The sequence below is a fragment of the Carcharhinus amblyrhynchos genome, chromosome 11 (assembly GCF_965287045.1).
Source record: "Carcharhinus amblyrhynchos chromosome 11, sCarAmb.v2.hapA, whole genome shotgun sequence".
Lineage (NCBI taxonomy): Eukaryota > Metazoa > Chordata > Chondrichthyes > Carcharhiniformes > Carcharhinidae > Carcharhinus > Carcharhinus amblyrhynchos.
Window position 1 is genome coordinate 50778488 of NC_137334.1, and position 21279 is coordinate 50799766.

General features: G+C 44.3%; 1 protein-coding gene across 10 annotated transcripts in view; it reads left to right on the forward strand.

Annotated features, from left to right (window-relative positions):
- LOC145350128 (formin-like protein 2) overlaps positions 1–21279 on the forward strand; it is a 231968-nt gene that overhangs the window by 151724 nt on the left and 58965 nt on the right. For all 10 annotated transcript variants that reach the window (XR_013888162.1, XR_013888163.1, XM_080199075.1 and 7 more), the window contains exons 4-6: positions 839–915; positions 10859–10942; positions 18039–18191. Coding sequence is in view for 8 of the 10 variants with exons in the window: in XM_080199075.1 (XP_080055201.1) it covers positions 839–915; positions 10859–10942; positions 18039–18191 (314 nt within the window). In the remaining 2 variants the exon portion in view is untranslated. The remainder of the gene's footprint in view (positions 1–838; positions 916–10858; positions 10943–18038; positions 18192–21279) is intronic.

Below are 21279 nucleotides of genomic sequence, written 5' to 3' on the forward strand. Positions count from 1 at the left end.
ATGTGCCGCCGCCATATTAGCTAAGGCACAAAGGGTCTAAGTGTGAAGGGTGTATCTGCACTGACTTTATCACCTGGAAAGTCACTGTCATGTTCTACTTTGGCCTGAGAAAACATGTTCAGCTCAGTAACAACATAAAGCAGGGTGGGGAGTTTTGGGGAAGAAAGATCATTCTTTTTTTAGCAGCACATTACAGTGTTTGTCAGACAGGCCCTGGTAGCCATCGGGTTCCTACACAGAACCTTGCCCTCACCTCCTAAAACTTACACCATGTTGCTGTGTTCTTTTAACATAGAATGCTAAACGAAGAGAATGCAAGATCATCTTCTTGGTATAACTTACACTTAAATTGAGTTTATGTCTTTACATGCCCTGTTTGTGAACTGAAATCCCACTCACCTGATGAAGGAGCAGCGCTCCGAAAGGTAGCTCCAAATAAACCTGTTGAACTTTAACCTGGTGTTGTGAGACTTCTTACTATAACTTACACCCTCCAGGGATGACCAAACCAACCACCTGTCTGTGTAGACCCTGCAAGGTTGTAAATTTCTTCTCATGTTAAGTGATTAAAATAGTTTCAATTTAGCACAATAGTGTAGGTACTTTATATAGGAGCAGTAACAGATGATCGGGTATGGTTCTACTTATCAGTAACATCATACCCTTTTCTATGTTTAACACATGGTTTTCCTCAGTACCTTTTAAAGCTGGACTAAACTGCTATGCAGTGTGCCGGATTCATACATTTGACAACTGGACAGTCAGCAAGGTCGATTACCTGTTTCAGTTTTGAATTGATCTATTGTTGTCCTAAACATCTTCAATTAAATATTTGCAGAAGTTCAGAAGAAGAGTGCAAGAATCAACTCAAGTACTGCGAGAACTGGAGATTTCTCTGAGAACAAACTATATTGGGTAAGTTTGAACATTTTGCCAAAGGGTCATTCTCTCTCTGTAGTGAATGAGATTGGATTATACATTTCACAGGTCCTAATTCATATAACAAAACTTGGAACTAAAACCATCTTTTTGTTCCTTGGTAGCAAGTGAAACTAATTATTTTTAATCTGTTCGGAACTAACTGATGCCTTTGCCTAAGATGTGTGCCTCAGGTTCCCAAATATTGAATTCTCAGTCTACATTTTAGAACAATGTTTATAAAATCCCTGTCAGCAAGGAGGGAAAATTGGAGAGAGAGAGTGCATCCCAGTTTAATTTCGCACAACAGGGAGCGGGTCTTCCACCCATTTCCATGATGGGTTTTCTCAAATCATGAGTGGAATAAGAGGAGGAAAACACATTAAGCTCAGAAAGGATCCTCAAGAATGTCTAAAGAATGTGAATTCCAAATTTCAGTGCTTAGGCATTCTGGAGACAAATGTAATTTAAAAGCTGACAGCCGTTCTTATGCCCACAGGCAACCAACAGAAAGACTCTTTTGTAGTCTTGGGAGCTGTGCAAATGCATGAGAAGCTGTTGATGGCGGGGGGGGTGGTACTGATCAGGATATGATGAAATGGTGCACAGAAACTAGATAGTAACGTGATGAAATAATATAGTCCTGAAGGCACAGGCAGCTTTAAAAGTCTCTTTGAAGATTCTATTGGTTTCAGACCATTACTCAGTGTATATCGAATACGGTTAAGAAAGCAATGTCTGCAATGTGAAAATAACAAAAAGACCCTTACATATATAACGTTTTTCAAGTCCTCTGAATGTCTGAAAAAACAAAGTTCTGCAGCCAACGATTTGTTTCCAAAGTGTCGTCAGTGTTGTGACATGACAGTCTATTCGCAAACAGTAAGTTCCCGTTGCCAGCAATGAGATGGGTGGCACAGTGGCAAGCACTGCTGCCTTACAGCTCCGGGGACCCGGGTTCAATCTTGGCCTCTGTGTGGAGTTTGTACGTTCTCTCCATGTCTGCATGGGTTTCCTCTGGGAGCTCGATGTTCTCTCAGTACAAAGATGTGTGGGTTAATTTGATTAGCCATGCAAAATTGTCCCTTAGTGTCGGTGGATTAGCAGGGTGAATGCATGGGGGTTACAGGGATAGGGCCTGGGTGGGATTGTTGTTGGTGCAGACTTGATGGGCCAAAGAGCCTTCTTCTACAGTGTAGGGATTCTCTGAGATAGATAACCAGATAATCTGTGTAGAATAAAGGATTAACATAAGAATCTTATGATTAAATAACAGAGGTCTGGAGGTAGGAGAGGTTCCAGCCTCGTGCAGAGGTTCTAATATGTTCATAGTAACTGCAAATAAAGAATAATGGTTTTAACAGACAGCAGTCTCAAGCAGCCTGTTTTGGGAGAATAGATAAGCCCCTAAAAGAATCCTGTCTGACAGAACATGGTGGCAGCAGACAGTAAGTAAAAGACTGAGACAAATTTTAGGAAGCAGCCACAGACCTGGCAAGTCGAGAGATGCTTAAAAGGACGAAAAGCACCAAAAGGTCAGAGCATCACGTGCATCAGGTGCAAGCTGAGACACAGACATGGAGTTTGGACAGCAAGAGCATTGATCTGAAGCAACAGGCAGCACCAGTGAAGCAGCAATAATTCCAGGATTCAGTAGAATCCGGGAATCACATTTCCACCCGCAAAATCAACTTGGGGACCTGGCAGTTCACAAATGGCCCAGAACAGGATGACTGGAGAAAAAGGTTCACTAAATATAGAACTGCTTCTGGCTTCTACAGAAAAGGTCCATAATCCAGGTCAACACACTACTTCATGCAACTGAATCTATTACTGACAATGTGATAACAAAGCAAGGCAAACTTCTGAGGAAAATATCCTGCCAATATTTGATTCATGTTCCAATGTCCACGGAAACTTGAGGGAGGGCAATTCTCCCAAAAGTGCTGAATTGGCGGGAAAAATGTTCGAGATTGTGCCAGCTCTGACAGCTGAGCTTCTCGCCCGAATCTCTGCACTCTGTGCAATGCAGAAGACCCAGTCCTGAATCTCATTAAAAACCTGGGGGGGGGGGGGCAGGGTCTATTCACACTGGAGTCTGGCATTCTGTGCATCCCCAGACTGCCAAGCTCCTGTTTGCTGGCCAGCCTGGGGCCCCTGCAGTGCTGCCCCACACCCCCTCCCAACCCCAACCACACCACCAGGCGGACCAACTGCCCCCCAGCCTGCCCCAGTCGCTGCCCTCCCTCCATCCCAGACTGATCCCAATCAGAACGGCAGCGGCCTCTCCACTGATCATACCCAGCCCTGCCCACATTAGGCCCTGCCACCTTGGCACTGCCTGATGCCCAATGGGCAGTGCCAAGGTGTCCCTTTTTGCCACTTGGGCAGTGCCAGGGGACATAGGCTGGCACTGCCAAGGTGCCCATGCCCACAGGGCACTAAGTCCTCCCACCGACCAGCCTCTCTGGGGGGCCCTGATTGCCCCCCCTTCATTCTGGCGGGATCTCCCGCTAGTTTCCCAAACGTGGGAGCTAGTCTGAACCCCATCGAAATGAAGCACTCCTGGTGAGGTGGGAGACTTGATCGGAACCTGAAAGGACCCAATAATTAACTAACCTACATGTTTAAAATAGATTTAAAAAAGATTTAAATGACTTACCTGTCCTCCTGCTGGTCTCCAGTGTGGCCTGGCGGGCGACTGCGTGCCTGCTGTGGGAGATGCGCATACATTCCCCACGCATGCACAAATCCCTGTTCAAGGCCACAGACACGCGTTTCCCAGCCGGACTCACCAGGAAAGTGGTGGGGTGGATGGGAGAAGCATGGCCTTAATTATAGACAGGGCAAATATTAACAAGAGAAAGAAAGCAAGTGGAAGCATAGATTAGTTCATCAATGAGCTACACAGGCTGGCAGGGAACTGCGATTGTGACAGAATAATATTAGGGATCCTGGATGAAGCATTATCAGATCTCCTACAAACAAGAGAGGATTTAATATTGGTCAAGGCAGTACAAATTGCAAGGCAAACCCAGCTTAGAAAACGCAATTCAGCATTTGTTTACAGGGAAGGTGAGGTCTGGTGGAGAAGGTCGAGTGAGACCATTCAGTCTGTAGGCCAAGAACCAAAGCCTAAGCCAATGAAAATGGGGAAGAGCATGTCAACCGCCATTTTGCTATTGATGTGGTGAGAACAAAGGTCAAGAGGGAAGAATGTCCAGCAGAGAGAGCTGAGTGCCACAAGAACAAAATGGGACACTTCAAAGCTGTCTGTTACTTGATAACGCTGTAAAATGAGGAAGAAAGTATTAAAGTAGAGCCACAGAAAAAAAATTATTAGTTAGCTTTGCTGTTTGACACCTTTTAATCACTTTATTAATAATTTTTTTGAATTATTAATTTATTGCTTTGACGTTGATTTTTTTTTGCTCAGGGTACTCAAACGCTTTTTTTGAAATTTGTGTTAAAATGTATCAAACCAGATCTCGGGCAGCAGCTGCCGGTTTTCTTGCTGACAAGGAATGAATGGCTGACAAGAAGTCCGGTAGCATTGTGGAGGGACTTTCTCCAATAGAAACGGGAAGTGTTGGAAATGCTCAGCGCATCTGGCAGCATGTGTGCAGAGAGAAATAGGCACTTCAGCACAGCTCGTGCAAATTGTGGTTCTGAAGTGTTGACTTGGTTCCCCTCTCCACAGATGTTGCCTGGTTTGTTAGTTTGCAGCATTTTTTGTTTCCGTTTCAGATTTCCAGCATTGCGAGTACTCCACCCTTCTAATATAGGCTCCATGTTTGGCATTAGTAAAAATTCCATTCCCATTGTCCCCTCATGCCTAGTGGTGCACCAAGGTAGACTTTCGACTGTTTGTATAGCTAGTAATTCCCAGAACAGATTGCTAGCTTATTGCCAGGGACTTATAGTTTCAGAGACCTCACGCCATGTCAAGTGTGGCTGACTTGGAATCTGTCCTGCTCTTACCGCCAACACTCATCTTCCTTGGCTTTCAAGTCCTGCAGTGAGACTCGAACCTGGAGCTTCTGGCTCAGAGGCAACAATGCTATCACTGCGCCACGAAAGCCCTATTAGTTAGAGTAGTTAATTTCAACTTAAAATGGGAAAACATTTGTCATTCAATGCAGAGTGCTATTATTCTTAACAAAGTCCATTTGTGTAGATAGAAATAACACATGATTGCTGATGAATAGGTTGGCGCTAATTTACTGGAATATTTTGTCATTTGTAAAATCGAAATGGAATCAGGAGTCATGTACCAACAGAATATGTCACCCTTAGTTCAACGTGTTCTCACTTGTGCATGGAATTATTGTTTGCGGTGCTTCTGAGGTTCAAGTGTTTTGCTATTCAGCTATTTCATACGGCCAGGTTCAAAGAAGCTCAGCTGGTTGCATAATGTGAACAACAAGGTGTGTGTAACTGTCTGACGAAACCGTGGTTGCAAAGTCATACTGAAACCTGAGCTTTCAGCTAGCTTTATAGTGTATGCCGAGATATTTTGCCAGACCTGTATTAAGCAGTTAGACCCTATTATGATGACAGTCCTAATTTGGGCCCTGAAAAAGGGGAGGGAATGGTCAGGGGGGCTAAGGTGCACAGAAACAGGCAATGCACTGATGCCCATGATTTCTCTCTCTGGCCCAGATCCTACCAGTTATAAAGTAAGCAAAAAATCTCCAGAACGCATATTGCTTAACACCTTCAAGTAAGGAGTCCAGTTATCCAATTTTGGCACAATATGTGCCTTGGGGAAGCCACCCAACCAATGGTAATAATCTGTCAAGTAGCGTGGGAAAACTGTACAAAATTTCAGTGATCTTTCTCCAGCTCCTTACATTGCTATGTTCCTATGTTAGAACAAAGAAATGCGCAGCACAGGAACAAGTCCTCTGGCCCTTCAAGACTGTGCCGATCATGATGCCCTAACTAAAATAAAAAACCTCTGCCCTTCTTACTCAGTCTGTATCATAAGAACATAAGAAATAGGAGCAGGAGTAGACCATCTAGCCCCTCGAGCCTGCCCCGCCATTCAATAAGATCATGGCTGATCTGTCGTGGCTCAGTTCCACATTCCCGCCCTCTCTCCATAACCCTTAATCCCCTCGCTTATCAAAAACTTATCAACCCACTTTTCCCTCCCTATTCATGGACCCATCCAGATGCCACCTGAATGTTGGTAATGTGCCTGCTTCCACCACCTCCTCTGGTGACATTCTCTGCTTGATAAACTTCCCCCACACATCTCCTTTAAACTTTCCCCTCTCACCTTGAACCTGTGCCCCCTGTTATGCAACTATTTGAGTTACAGCTAGCACAGTGAACAATTCTGGACTCATGTCTTCCAGTAAGGGATATGCAGACTTTTGACATGTTCAGTATAAATAGACATATTTGCTTTACAAAGGCGGTTACCTATTTGGGAGTCGGGTCCAAGAATTAGTCATAACATACAATAAAGCACAGTAGTGCATGAAGGTCGTTCCAAACCACATCACTCTAGACAGAAGCATAAGAAACATTCATGTGCAGTTGTAAATATGTCAGCATCTAGGGCTGCTAAATCAGGGTGGTTCACAAAGGCCCAGGCTCCAGAAGGTTCAGATAATAACTCATAATTATACACTACATAGGTCTGGCATTGTCATACTCCTGAGCACTAATGATGGATACAAGACACTTGCTAGGGATAAGTTGGCTAATGTACAGGGGTCACCACCAATGTTCCAACAGGATACATAATTCCCTCGATTCCAGGTTATACATTTCAGCTTCAAGAGGATTATTTCATGACAAGTTCACTACTGATCTCCCTCCTCACTTCCCATCTCTTCCTTTCCGCTTACAGACCTATGGTAAGATTTTGAATTGCAAGCATTTTACAGCAGCAAATTCATGCTCTTATGTAGTGACTTTAATGTAAAAAACTGCTCGAAGGGATTTCACAAGCAAAAAAAAAATGATGCTGAGCCAGACAGAGATGTAAGAGAAGTGGCAAAAAATGTGTTCAAAGTGGTTGATCTTATTTTCTAAACACTGCAGTTTTTTTCTTGTATAAATGTCTCGCCATTTATATATGCTTGACAGTTCTCGACAGTTCCAATGAGTTTAAGCATTTTTTAGGCACCTTGTGAAATTTTAACAATCCCAAAGATAAGTTTATTTCTCTCAATGGGCCCATGACCTCTCCAAAGGCGTCCCACGACCGTACCCAAAAGGATGCCTTACCTCTTCAAAAGATCTCGAGCAGCTTTGGACTTCTTCCCACTGGATCTAAAGTGCAGAAATCATGTTTTGGATATTACAATAGCCAAAATCAGATCTGATTGAGGTGACTGCACTTTCAAATGTACTGTTGCCTCTGTGAATGACAGATGTGCATATTAGAACCAAAAGTGGCGGGATTGGGGCTCGGACTTCCAAGACCCAAGCCTCCACCACTTTGCAAAGACAACCTCTCCTTCTGCAAGAGAATTCTGGCCATTGCTGACAAAGAAATACAAAGGTAATTGATTGTTGGAAGTGAGGCTAGAGAGAGTCAAATGATTCGAGAAATTATGCTGGAGATTATAAATGCTCTTGAGAATAATCTGAGGGTAATGTGCATTGAGGCCCAGTAGAGCTTGATTTGGTGCATCCTAAGCTGGTGAGGTATGGTTAAACCACTTGGGCATGAGTCAAGGTCAGATTTGTGTCCCCTGGATTTTAAGAAGTGCAGAAACAGCCATATCAAGAGAATGACTGGGTGAAGAGCAACACTAGCTAAAATTGGGCAGGGAACTTGCCCACGTCTTTCCCTCCCTTACTGGCCAATTGTAATTTTAAATCACAGGCAGCAAACTCACCCTCATAAAGCTTGTGGCATTCTCTGTAGATGCATTGATCAGGCCCCAGTGATGTTCAGGTCCAATCTCCTATGTTAACTTGAAGAATGAGTGGAGGAGCAGTTGTGATTTCCCTGTCAGGCCAAATCTGCTGGGAGCAGTCGACTGCTCCAGAAGAAATGAGTTTGTTCCGTGGTGAGCAGGAGACTCTGACGCCTGCCCTGCCCTTTCACCCCCTGCCTCAGAGACACTGACCTTATCCTGCTTGTCTGGACCCACCGTGCCATCATCCTGATGCCCACTTCAGTGACTGGCCAACTGCTTCCTGCCAATTTTCTGGCTTTTTGATTGGGTATGCAGCATGTTAACGATACCCTGATGCTAAAATCAGCTGAGCCTCCCTGCTGCTGCCACTTCTGGAAATGCTGTCTGATCGCCAAGTCTCCTTCCCCACCTGGGATTTCAGAATTGTAATGAAAGTGCTCCTTTCTGGAATCTCCTCAGCTGAATGCAGCATACCTGTGTCTCCAGATGCTTAATGTGAAAATTGATTTAGAAGGCTCCTTCTCAGTAAAAGCTCAGGAATACTGTTTAACATGTGAACATTTGTCTCTGGATTAATTTAGAACATGGTACCGCCATCACCAAATAATCTTTTGCCCGTAGACTATGCATCATTCTTGGGTCTCGAGGCTGGCCAGCTATCTACTTGCAGACCGCTGCTGTTCGGACGTATAAAGGGCTGCCTATCCTTTGATTTTTGACATTTGTTTTTCCCCTCACCTTGTGAAAAAGCTCAGTTTCTTCCCCTTACAAAACAATTCAAACAGGAATTTCAGCATGTGGGGGAATTGTGGGATCTGTCTGCTGCTCTGTGACTTAGTATGTTATTTCGGTCAGGCATTGTGTATGCCTCCTCCTTCAACAGTAGTGTTTGAAATGAATTCTATAATTAGTAAACTTACTGGAAAAACCTTAGCAAGAGACATAAATGTATGTCACGCATTGTGTGTATACATTATTAATTGGAGCAGCAGGAATGTTGCTAAATGCACAAAACCTGCATATTTTGTTGCAATGTAAACACCAGCCTGTAAATTGCAAAAAGTAAACCCAAAGCGCTCTCTGAAATTGAACTTCCTCTATTGTCTGAGACTAAATCTCCCATCTAACCATGTTGGAATTTGACAAAGGTAAATATTACCAGATGTAGAATTCCTCTTTTCCCATGGTATCCTTCCTTGCCTTTTAAATGGAGGGGGAGAGAAAAGTCACCTTCTTCTAATACTTCATCTTGTAGCACTAAAACTGCTGCCACCAGACTGAAGTGTTTGACCAATAAGAAAAAATAATGTTAGCACGGCGGATAAGCGAATGAATGTTTGCTAACACTGGGGGCTGTTAGCAGACTGTAAGTAAAATTAATTGTGTTTCAACCCCCACTGGATGCAGATTTACAATCATCGTGGGTACTAACAACAAAGAATCAGCTCAAATTAAAATCTGTTTAGGGACTATGAACAAAATTAGCTTGATTGTCAACATCCCAGTGGATAAAACTAGCTTAAACTCAAAATAAATTGGCTCAAAATGTTTACTGGTTTAAAATGGAGCGAATGAAATAGTTGCTTTCCACTGTTTTTGTCACCATAAAGTTAACTTCTTCCCCCCCACCCCCACACCACTTCAGTTTACATTTTTGAGTTGAAGATTTTATAACCTGCTGGTTAGGACTTGCGTTCAGTTCAGTATGGTGACACAGTGGTTAGCACTGCTGCCTCACAGTGCCAGGGACCCGGGTTCAATTCCCAGCTTGGGTCACTGTCTGTGTGGAGTTTCACGTTTTCCCTGTGTCTGTGTGGGTTTCCTCTGGATGCTCTGGTTTCCTCCCACAGTCCAAAGATGTGTGGGTTAGGTGGATCAGCCATGCTGAATTCTCCCTCAGTGCATCTGAACAGGTGCTGGAGTGTGGCGACTAGGGGATTTTCACAGTAACTTCATTGCAGTGTGAATGGAAACCTATTTGTGACTAATAAAATAAACTTTACTTTAGTAACTTTTTTCCCTGACAAGGAAATATCTAATTTACGATTCTTCGATTTTCCTGACTTTATAAAAATCTGTGGAATTAATATAGAATTTACATGCACTACTTCTTGATGCATACACCACAGCTACAGTGTGTGATACATACAGCATTGGGTCACTGTCTGTGTGGAGTTTGCACATTCTCCTCGTATCTGTGTGGGTTTCCTCCGGATGCTTGGTTTCCTCCCACAGTCCAGAGATGTGCGGGTTAGGTGTACCAGAAACACTGGGTGGAATTTTATCATTTTTTTTCCCAAAGCGTCAGCTCAGGTGGGAAGAGTGGAGCATGGTCGGCTGGTACTTTGCCAGCTTTTCCACCACCTTTTGACATTTTGGGGGGAAGGAAAGTGGTACAGTGGTGGTTCCCCACCATGGAACCCCTGGCACCACTCCTACGGAACCCTCCGGCACTGCCCGGGTATGACCCACTTCCCCTCCTGGGAGCCGTCCTCACCTCTGCTCATTTGGTGGCTCCTGTTCTCCAGGGGCACATCTTGTGGAATCTCTTGTGATTCATATTGGCGTGCCCTCATGCTGATGTGAGTAGACAGTCTACCATGGGGGCAATCAGTCTAAAGATGTAAATAGGGATCCCAACTTTAGAAGTTAGGATCTGTCTTGCATCATTGGGGAGGGACAGGGAAAATCACCGGCGTTGAAGCTGTTTTGGGCCCCTTGCTCCCTCTGTCATTCTCCCCCTCTCTGCCTCTCGCTATGTTGCAAAATGAAATGGTTATGGCATTCAGGTGCTTTTTGAATGAGGGTGCATTATTATCAATGTGTTTCTCATTTTTGATTTTCCTTTTTTGATGTTTTGGCTCTGTCAGGGATGGAATGTTATATGTATCATACATTGTAACTGTGATGAACTCTTATCGGGTTTATACTTTTTTTTCCTTTATGGGAGATTTGGCTGAGGTGAGCTGCTATGATTTGGATTATTTCACTAGGTTTTCTAAAGCTATTAACAATGTGCTCATGTGGTCCTTCTGTGCATTTGCTTTTTTTCACAGTTGGGTGCGGGAGTTTTTGAATGAAGAGAACCAAGGTCTAGACATATTGGTGGAGTACCTTTCATTTGCACAGTACGCAGTTACGTAAGTGTCCTTTCTGATCACTCATCAGCAAACCTTATGTATGTAAACCTTTCAATCCAGAACTGGACAAAATCCCAGTAAAATAAGGCTTTTGTCTATCTTTTCTTCTTCGATGTGAAAAGAAATACCACATGACAGCACTTGTTTGCTATTTTTCAAATGGTTGGCATAAGCTTCCAAATGTTGTTTGATATCTTTCCAGGAATCAGTAAGCACTAGAAATCTAATGAAAATGTTTTTTTCCCCAAACAAAGTTATTTCAAGAGAAAGAGATAGGTTGACAGCCACCAGTGTTTGGTGTGGGGTTTGTGGTGATAAAAATGGAGAAGTGTCAACATTTTCCATCATTACTCCATTGACGTTGACAGCAACTTCTAGAGTGCACAGAGTAATGCAGAAATCCAGAAGTTGCTGACACTGGTTCTTCATCTCTTCAGAGGGTATGTTGTTTAAGGCGTCCTGTGAACACACATGCATATGCACACCATATTCCACACTGTAATCAATGAGAAATCAATTGACTTGTTGAGAACTTCCACTTTTAAGACGTTCTTTCTCTAAAAGACCTTGAAAAGTTGTACCTTGTTGATTAAAGACATCGATATTAGGAAAGAAATAATGGTAGAGAAATTAACAGGGCCAAAATACGACAGATTTCCCAGACACAATGGCCGCAATCCTTGGTTTTCATCTTCCAAAATGGCTGTGGGGTGGGGAGGGGTGCTCCGATTTCCTCCCATGTTCCAGAGAGGTGCAGGGGTTGGGGGCTGGTGTTGGGGGGTGGGTAGGTTTGATTGGCCAAGGTAAATTAGAGTCAGGAGGGTTAGCAGAGTAAATACAATGGGTTATGGAAATAGGGTCAAGGTGGGATTGTTGTCAGTGCAGGCTCAGTGGGCCTCCATCTGCTTTGTAGGGATTCTATGAACTACCTGGATTCTAGAGCTTTGGAAAGTAGTAAATGTAATCCCCCTCTTCAGGAAAGGATGGAGAGATAAAGTGCCGATCTATAGGCCAGTTTCTTTGATATCAGCAGTTGGGAGATTGCTAGGCTATTATTAAGGATATGGTAAGAGAACATTTAGAAAATTATGAGGTGACTAAACAGAATCAATGTGGTTATATGTAAAGAAAATCATGTTTGACAAATCTTCTAATGTTTTGAGACTGTAACCATGGCTGGTGCAACCACAAGACAAATGGGGTAGTTGCCCAGGCAAGCAAAGTTTGGGGGTTGTGGGGGAAGGAGTGCAGGGTAGCAAAAAACTGGATGAACCATTCATGAAATGACTTAAAGAAACAACCAGACTTCAGCAGTGGAAATGAAAGGTCTAGATCTACATATATGCACATCTATACTGACAGACATATAGATTTACATTGCAGTCTGTCTCAACATTTCATATACTCCTTATTCTGTTTATGTAACTGTTTTACAAATTTGTGCACCTACATCACTTTTCCCAAATTGCGAATCAGGAAATAATATGAAAGAACATCATTCAAATTTTCCAAAGTTAGTTGTAGAGGGTATGGATCGGGTTTGTGTTCAAGGCTGGAAGTTTATCGAGGGCTCCAAATACTCTTGCACTTGTCCTGGCTGTAACTAGCAGCAAGGATCCGGGGAATCAGTGAATCTTGTTTATTTGGGTTTTCAAAAAACATTTGATTGGGTGATGCACCAGAGGTTATTTCATGAAATTAGGGCTCATTGGGTTGGGGAGAATATGGATTGAGGGTTGGTTAATGGCTCCCCAGTGTCAAATCTGGGGGTAGTTTCCCAATGATATATTGGTGAATCCAAGTTCAACTGGCAATTGTTTAGAAACACTAACTTCCCCTGGACGTTTGTGCTGGGCTGAGAACCATCTGACAAAGCGATTTCAATCACTAAGTCCAGATGGTTCTGCCAGTGTTACACTCATAGTTACTCCGAAAGAGGTTGATGGAAACCAAAGCACTTCAAATTTCAGAGTAACTATTAAAGACCCAGATGCAGCACTGCATGGGACACCCTACAACACCACTAATGAACCCTTCCCTTCCCCCACTTCTCTTCCCCCACCGCTCCTGTCCCAGTGCCTGAACCCCCCCACTCTCCACTTACCTTTCCCATTTCAACGGCGACACAATAGTTAGCCTGCTGCCTCACAGCGCCAGGGACCTGGCTTCAGTTCCGGTCTCGGTCATTCTCTGTGTGGAGTTTGCATATTCTCCCTGTGCCTGCGTGGGTTTCCTTTGGGTGCTCCAGTTTCCTCCAACAGTCCAAAGATATGCGGGTTAGGTTGATTGGCTGTGCTAAATTGACCCTCGTGTCAGTGGGATTAGCAGTGTAAATATGTGGGTGGGATTGTGGTTGGTGCAGACTCAATGGGCTGAATGGCTTCCTTCCACATTGTAGGGATTCTATGTTTTCAGTAGCGCTTTTAGGTGCCTGCTTTAAGCAGCTAGTGGGGTAATAAGTAGGTGTGTCCTTCCCCACTGCACTCCATTTACACCATGCTGCTGGGGTCCAAGTTGCTGCAGCTGGCCTGAGCGAGGAAGGCCAGGCGGGACAGCCACTTTGGAATTCTAGTAAGGTCACTATGGAATGGCATTCCACCGATGATTGCCACTCCAAGGAAGCTGTGGACTGTAAGTTTTGAGTTGGTGGGTTGTAACTTGCAGGGTATGGTCAGGATCAGTGTTTGGGACCTCAGCTATTAAGAGTGTGTTTCAATGACTTAGATGAGGGGACTGAGTATTGTTGATCCTCCAGAAGGAGTTCTTCAGGTGTGGGCAATAAAAGATAATAGAACTTACAAATCAAAGAAAAGGGCTTGATAAAGAAACTTTGTCAGTCCAACTCTTGAGGCCTCACTCTGGGCCATCCCAGGCAATTTAACAATTCCCCAACAGGTTCTTATTTATACTGAGTCAGCTGGACATCACATCATTTTGTCATGGTTTACTGGGTCAGCTGATCCTTACAGCTTGTTACCATTGAGCACACTACAACAGATCCAATGTTATCATTGGCTACACTCTTAACAAGTACATTTCCAAGTTTGCTGATAATGCAGTTATTTAGGCAAATAAGCGGTGAGGAGGGAACAACGAGGTTGTGAAGGGATGTAGACAATAAATTGAGTGAGTAGGCAAGAATATTGCAGGTGCAGTGTAATTTATAGAAATGTAATTATCCACTTCACTAGGAAAAATGTTTCCCCTTAAGTGGTTTTAACTTCTGAGTTTGCTGTGACTGGCTTTTTCACTGCTTGCTGACATCAATCCTGCTGCACACCAGGATATCCCCTTGACTTGGTGCCAGATTTAAAATGCCACCGTGAAAGAGGGAAATCATGGCCATAGGGATTGCTGGATCCTTGTTAGCTGCTTTTTGTGGGCTGCCTTTTGTTTTCGAGGTCAGCGGCAGGAACCATTGCAGTAACACTGACTGCAAAATCTGGGTCTTTGTATTCTAAGTAGTATCTCAGACCTTTTGTTCAGTGATCACAGCTTAGTTAGAAACTTCTCATACCCATGTTGGACGCGGTGGGCTCGAGGAGGAGTTCTTGGAATGCCGCCGGGATAGTTTCCTTGAACAGTGTGTGTTGGAGCCGACGAGGGAGCGAGCTATCTTGGATCTGGTGTTATGTAATGAGGCGGGTAGAATTAGGGAACTTGTGGTGAAGGATCCTCTTGGGGAGAGTGATCATTGTATGGTGGAGTTTCTGGTGCAGATGGAGGAGGAGAAAGTGGGTTCCCAGACACGCGTCCTTTGTTTGAACAGGGGGGAGTACGGTAGGATGAGAGAAGAATTGGCAAATGTGGACTGGGGGAGCACGTTGGAAGGTAGGTCTGCTGAGGAGCAGTGGAAGATCTTTAAGGAGATCTTTCTTGGTGCTCAGCAGAAATTTATTACCGTAGGAGGAGAGGTAATAAGCCGTGGATAACAAAGGAGGTGAAGGAAAGTGTTAAATTTAAAGCAGAGGCGTTTAGAGTAGCTAAGAGTAGTAGGCGAGAAGAGGATTGGGAGAGGTTTAAATGTCAACAAAGATTGACAAAGAAGTTGATAAAGAAGGGTAGGAGAAACTATGAAGCTGGGCTAGCGCTTAATATAAAAAAGGATAGCAAGAGTTTTTATAAATATATAAAAAGGAAGAGGCTGGCTAGGGTGAACGTTGGACCCTTAGAGGATGAGAGGGGGGACTTAGTGGTAGGGGATGGGGAAATGGCTAAGGTCTTGAATAACTTTTTTGTTTCGGTCTTCACGGAGGAAGACGTGAATAATTTGCCGGGTGTTAGCGATGGAAAGGTGGTAGGACTGGAGGGTCTCAATGACATTATTGTTACTAGAGAGGTGGTGCTCGACAGACTGGAGGGACTGATTGTGGACAAGTCACCAGGACCGGATGGAATGCATCCAAGGGTTCCGAAAGAAATGGCGGAGGTGATAGTGGATGCCTTGGTGGTTATTTTCCAGACGTCGCTGGATTCCGGGGAAGTGCCGGAAGATTGGAAAGCGGCTAATGTTACGCCGTTGTTTAAGAAGGGTGGCAGGCAAAAGGCAGGGAATTATAGGCCGGTTAGTTTAATGTCTGTGGTAGGTAAAATGTTAGAATCCGTAATCAAGGAGGAAATAGCGAGGCATCTTGAGGGGAATTGCTTGATAGAGCAGACGCAGCACGGTTTCGTTAAAGGGAAGTTGTGTCTGACGAATTTATTGGAGTTCTATGAGGATGTGTCTAGGGCGGTGGATAGAGGAGAGCCGGTGGATGTGGTCTTTCTTGATTTTCAGAAGGCGTTTGACAAGGTACCTCACAAGAGATTATTGCAGAAGGTAAGGGGGCGTGGAGTTGGGGGTAGGGTGTTAGCGTGGATAGAGGATTGGTTGTCAAATAGGAGGCAGAGAGTGGGGGTTAATGGGTGCTATTCGATTGGCGGTTGGTGATTAGTGGAGTGCCCCAGGGGTCGGTGCTGGGGCCTCAGCTATTTACCATTTATATAGATGATCTGGAGGAGGGAACCGAGTGTATGGTGTCGAAATTTGCTGATGACACCAAGATTGGTGGAACGGCAAATTGTGCAGAGGGTGTGGAGAGTCTGCAGAAGGATCTCGATAGGCTGGGTGAATGGGCCAGGAACTGGCAAATGGAATTTAATGTTGGCAAGTGCGAGGTGGTCCACTTTGGTAGGAAGAATGGTAGGAAGGACTATTACTTACGGGGCGAAAAACTGCAGCAGGCGACGGTGCAGAGGGACCTCGGAGTCCTTGTGCATGAGTCGCAAAAACCCAGCCTGCAGGTGCAGCAGGTGGTCAGGAAGGCGAATGGGATGCTGGCCTTCATAGTGAGGGGGATTGAATATAAAAGTAGGGAGGTCTTGCTGCAGCTGTATAGGGCATCGGTGAGGCCGCAGCTGGAGTACTGTGTGCAGTTTTGGTCGCCGTACTTACGCAAGGATATTTTGGCCTTGGAGAGAGTGCAGAGGAGGTTTACTAGGCTGATACCGGAGTTGAGGGGGTTGAGCTATGAGGAGAGGCAGGTTTGTACTCGTTAGAGTTTAGAAAAATGAGGAGAGATCTCAGTGAGACGTATAAAATGATGAATGGGATGGATAGGATAGAGGTGGAGAGGCTCTTCCCGCTCAGAAAGGACAGTAGGACTAGGGGGCACAGCCTCAAGATAAAGGGGGGGCGGTTTAGAACGGAGTTGAGGAGGAACTTCTTCATTCAAAGGGTGGTGAATCTCTGGAATTCTCTGCCCGTTGAGATGGTGGAGGCTGCCTCGCTCAATATTTATAAGACGCGGGTTGATGGGTTTCTGATAAGCGAGGGGATTAAGGGTTATGGGGAGAGGGCGGGAATGTGGAACTGAGACACGACAGATCAGCCATGATCTTATTGAATGGCGGGGCAGGCTCGAAGGGCCAGATGGCCTACTCCTGCTCCTATTTCTTATGTTCTTATGTTAAAGGCTACACTTGTCTCACCATACGGCAGGAATAGAGGGAGCTTGCAACTTAATTGGCTTTACTGTTCTTCGAAGTACTGGCTTAAAACTCTCCATCAAAGTGCTCTGTTAATGTGCTTTGAGACGTGCATGGATTTTTGCTCTTCTCACCATTTTTTGACATGAATATAATTTGTATGTATTGGCATAGTTTATGCTGGAGATTGACTCCTTATAAAGGGTAACATTGTTACCCTCCAATGCAAAATGCTTGGGAATCTGGGCAGGTCTGGCAGCATCTGTGGAGAGTAGAGCTAAAGTTTTGAGTCTGGACTCTGATGAAGGATCTTCCAGACTTGAAACGTTGGCTCTATTTTCTCTCGACAGATGCTATCAGACCTGCTGAGATTTTCCAGCATTTTTTTAAAAAGTTTATTTATTAGTCACAAGTAGGCTTACATTAACACTGCAGTGCAGTTACTGTGAAAATCCCCTAGTGACCACACTCTGGCACCTGTTTGAGTACACCAAAGCAGAATTTAACTTGGGCAATGCAAATGACCAGCAAATGACACTGATCCTGACCATACCCTGCAAGTTCCATTGAGTCTGCACCAACCACAATCCCACCCACATATTTACACTGCTAATCTCACTGACACGAGGGTCAATTTAGCACAAAAGGTCTGAGATACTACTTAGAATACAAAGACCCATTTTGGACTGTGGGAGGAAACCAGAGCACCTGGACGAAACCCAGGCAGACATGGGGAAAACGTGCAAACTCCGCACAGACAGTAACTCGAGCCAGGAATTGAACGCAGGTTCCTGGCATTGAGGGTGGCAGTGCTAACCACTGTGCTACCATCTGGTCCCACTTTTTAAATTTCAGATTCCAGCATTGCGGTTTTTTGGTTTTATCTTGATTTTTATTGTTACCCTTTGCTTATTTAGGTAGTACTGAGATTTATTATGCCAATCTAAGGAGCAAAGCTCAGATTAATTCTATCCAGTTAGCCAAAAAACTCCCAACAGCTGTGCTACATGTGCATCTCGCGATATATCCATTTGAAGATTTCTTGGTTTGTTAGTGACAAGCATGTTTGACTTTATTTTTGATTAATCAATATAATTTTACAACCTGATTTTGTGTAACTTGCCTCCAGATTTGACTTTGAAAGTGTGGAAAACAATGTGGAGAATGCAATGGATAAGTCCAAACCTTGGAGCCGGTCTATTGAGGATTTACATCGAGGGAGTAATCTGCCATCACCAGTTGGTAACAGCCTGGCCCGGACTTCCAGGCATTCAACACTACGGTAGGCTGGTGACAGATATCTTCTACTCTTTATGATCGGGAATTAATCATAGTAGGGCTGATTCTCCCAGTCTGCTGCTTTACCAGCACAGAAGGCCAGGAGACTAAAGCGGAGGCCATTTAGCAGACTTCCCGCTGGGCCTCCGTGAGTCTCTGGCTGCCGGATTTCTGGCACTGTCAGCTCCATGCCAGAAATTGGCAGGGAACTGTGTAAGTTATTAAAATGAAGATTTGCATCCTATTAGTGGACCTACTTTTCCTGTCTGTCAGGAGTGGTTCACTCCAGCGGGTTTACAATAGCTCCCCACTAATGGGGGCTGGTGGCCCAATCCCACTGGAGTGAAGAGAGGTCATGGTGACCCTCCAAGAGGTTGGGGATGAGGGAGGGATGCTCCTTGCATTGCCAGCCTGGCTCCCTGGCTCTGCCCAAGGGGCAAAGTGGCAATGCCCAGGGGACACTGGCACTGGGCACTGGCAGTGCCAAGGAGGTGGGGCCAGAGGGACTGATGAGGGCAGGGCATCTACAGGGGGAATTTGGTAGGGGTGAGCGGGGAGTTGGTGTTCATACGTATTCTTTGCAGCTGACTATCATATCATTTGGCCCATTGAGTCTGCACTGACAACAAATCCACCCAGAAACGATCCCCGTAACCTCATGTATTCACCCTGCTAATCCCCCTGATGCTAAGACCGATCAACCTAACCTGCACAGATTTGGGCTGTGGGAGGAAACCGATGCACCTGAAGGAAACTCATGCAGACACTGGGAGCCTTTGCGGACTCCACATAGACAGTCTCCCAAGGCTGGAATTGAATCCTGGTCCCTGGCACTGTGAGGCAGTAGTGCTAACACTCTGCCACCGTGCTGCCCATATGCACAAGTTTCACCAAAAAAATGGACATTTATGTTTTCAAGGCTGTCTGCCTTTGTGAGTTGAACCTTGTTAATTGTGGAGTATACAACAGAGCTGGTTTCTAACAACAAAATAGAATGGAGAAACTGGAAACAAAAGCAGAAAAAGATCCTATTTATGTTAAAGTGATAATCATTTATTGTGTGTATTCTTATTGAAAAATGCAACATCAACCACTTAAAATCATAGAGGATATCCATTGTTAATTCAAATAAATTTTAGAAACACTGGTCATTGTCTTCTCGTACTTACACTATTCTCCTAAAGCCACCCTTATTCTAGGCCTAGGAATGATATGGAGATGCCGGTGTTGGGCCGGGGTGCGCACAGTCAGGTAGGCCACTCACCTGCTGAAGGAGCAATGCTCCGATAGCTGTGATACCAAATAAACCTGTTGGACTTTAACCTGGTGTTGTGAGACTCCTTGCTAGATCTAGGGATGATGCTAAGTAGATTTACGTGAGTTTGGGCCCGCTGCTGTTTGCGTTCAATAAGAAACATCCCGATACTGGATCAGAGATCAGTGCTAAACATAAACTGCGATAGACTTTGGGCAGATCAGTGGTGGATTAGCATAAAATGTGACTGCAATACAAGGCTTGCCAAGAACTCCCAGCTCAAATACACATGCTTATCACATCAGCTAAGAACCAGTTTGTGTTCATCCACCAGTCACTGGATTAGTTTGTTTGTAAGTTGCAGTTAAAATCTGCAGTACGATTCTGAAAATGTATTCTAAATGGGGCCATTGTTCTCAAACGAATAGAAAATTTCATCCCAGAATTCTATCTAGCACAGACATCACTAACAGATGAGCAATTGTGATCTCAATTGTTAAGATGACAGTCCAAAAAACACATGCTGGTTTTACAATTTAAATTGCTTTTTGTCCCCTTTCATCTTGCCAACCAAAGTATGTAAATTAGAAGTGTTTTAATGTTTACATTAATGTTAAATAAGAAGTTTTCTTCCCTTGCTTTAACTTTTTTTAAGAAAACGTTTACCCTGCACCTTTATTCTCTGTACTAATTTTCTCCTCTTTTCCCTGAAAAACTCTGACTTGTGCTGTGATCTGATTCCATGGGCAGAATATCTTGCCCCTGTGACTATCCACAAGCAACCAGTTCTTCAAAGTCTTATCAACTTATTGCAAGCATAACGTGTGGAGTTTAGCAGAACGAACACTTGGAGCCAGCTCATAGCTGCTGTCTCCTTCTAACATCCAATCTAAACTTCAATTTGAAAAGAGAAGGCTGAAAGATGGCCAACTTTAAAATGAGGAAAGGCTTTGATACAGTAGACACAGAAAAAATGGGATAGAGCAAAAGAAAGGCCATCAATATAAAATAGTCCTCAAGGAATCAAACAGGAATTCGGAAGAAATTTCTTTCTGTAAGATAGACTGGTGAGAATGTGGAGCTCATTGACACAGAGAGTGGTTGAGCCGAATAAATGTGTTTAAGGGGAAGTTTGGCAAACATATAACGGAGAAGAGAATAGAGGATTATGCTGATAGAATTAGATGAGGAAGGATTAGAAGAGGCTTAAGTGGAGCATGAACGTTAGCACGGACAAATGACCTGTTTCTGTACTGTTTTAAAACCCACAATTAAAGAGCGACGGCTTGTGAATTGTGGTGGCACAGTTGTAAGCACTGCTGCCTCAACGCCAGGAACCCATGTTCAATTTCGGCCTCAAATGACTGCCTGTTTGGATTTGCACATTCTCCCTGTGTCTGCATGGGTTTCCTGCGGGTGCTACAGTTTCCTTCCACTGTCCAAAGATGTGCAGATTAGGTTGATTGGCCATGCTAATTGCCCCTTAGTGTCAGGGGGGTTAGGAGAGTAAATGTTTGTAATTTTCATAAATGACCTGGGCGAGGAAGTGGAGGGATGGGTTAGTAAGTTTGCCAACGACACGAAGGTTAGTGGTGTTGTGGATAGTCTGGAGGGATGTCAGAAGTTGCAGCGAGACATAGATCGGGTGGCAAGAGTGGGTGGAGAAGTGGCAGATGGACTTCAACACGGATAATTGTGTAGTAGTCCATTTTGGCAGATCCAATGGGATGAAGGAGTATAATATCAAGGGTAGGAGTCTTAGCAGTGTAAAGGATCAGAAGGACCTTGGGGTCCGGGTCTATAGGACTCTTAAATCGGCCTCACAGGTGGAGGATGT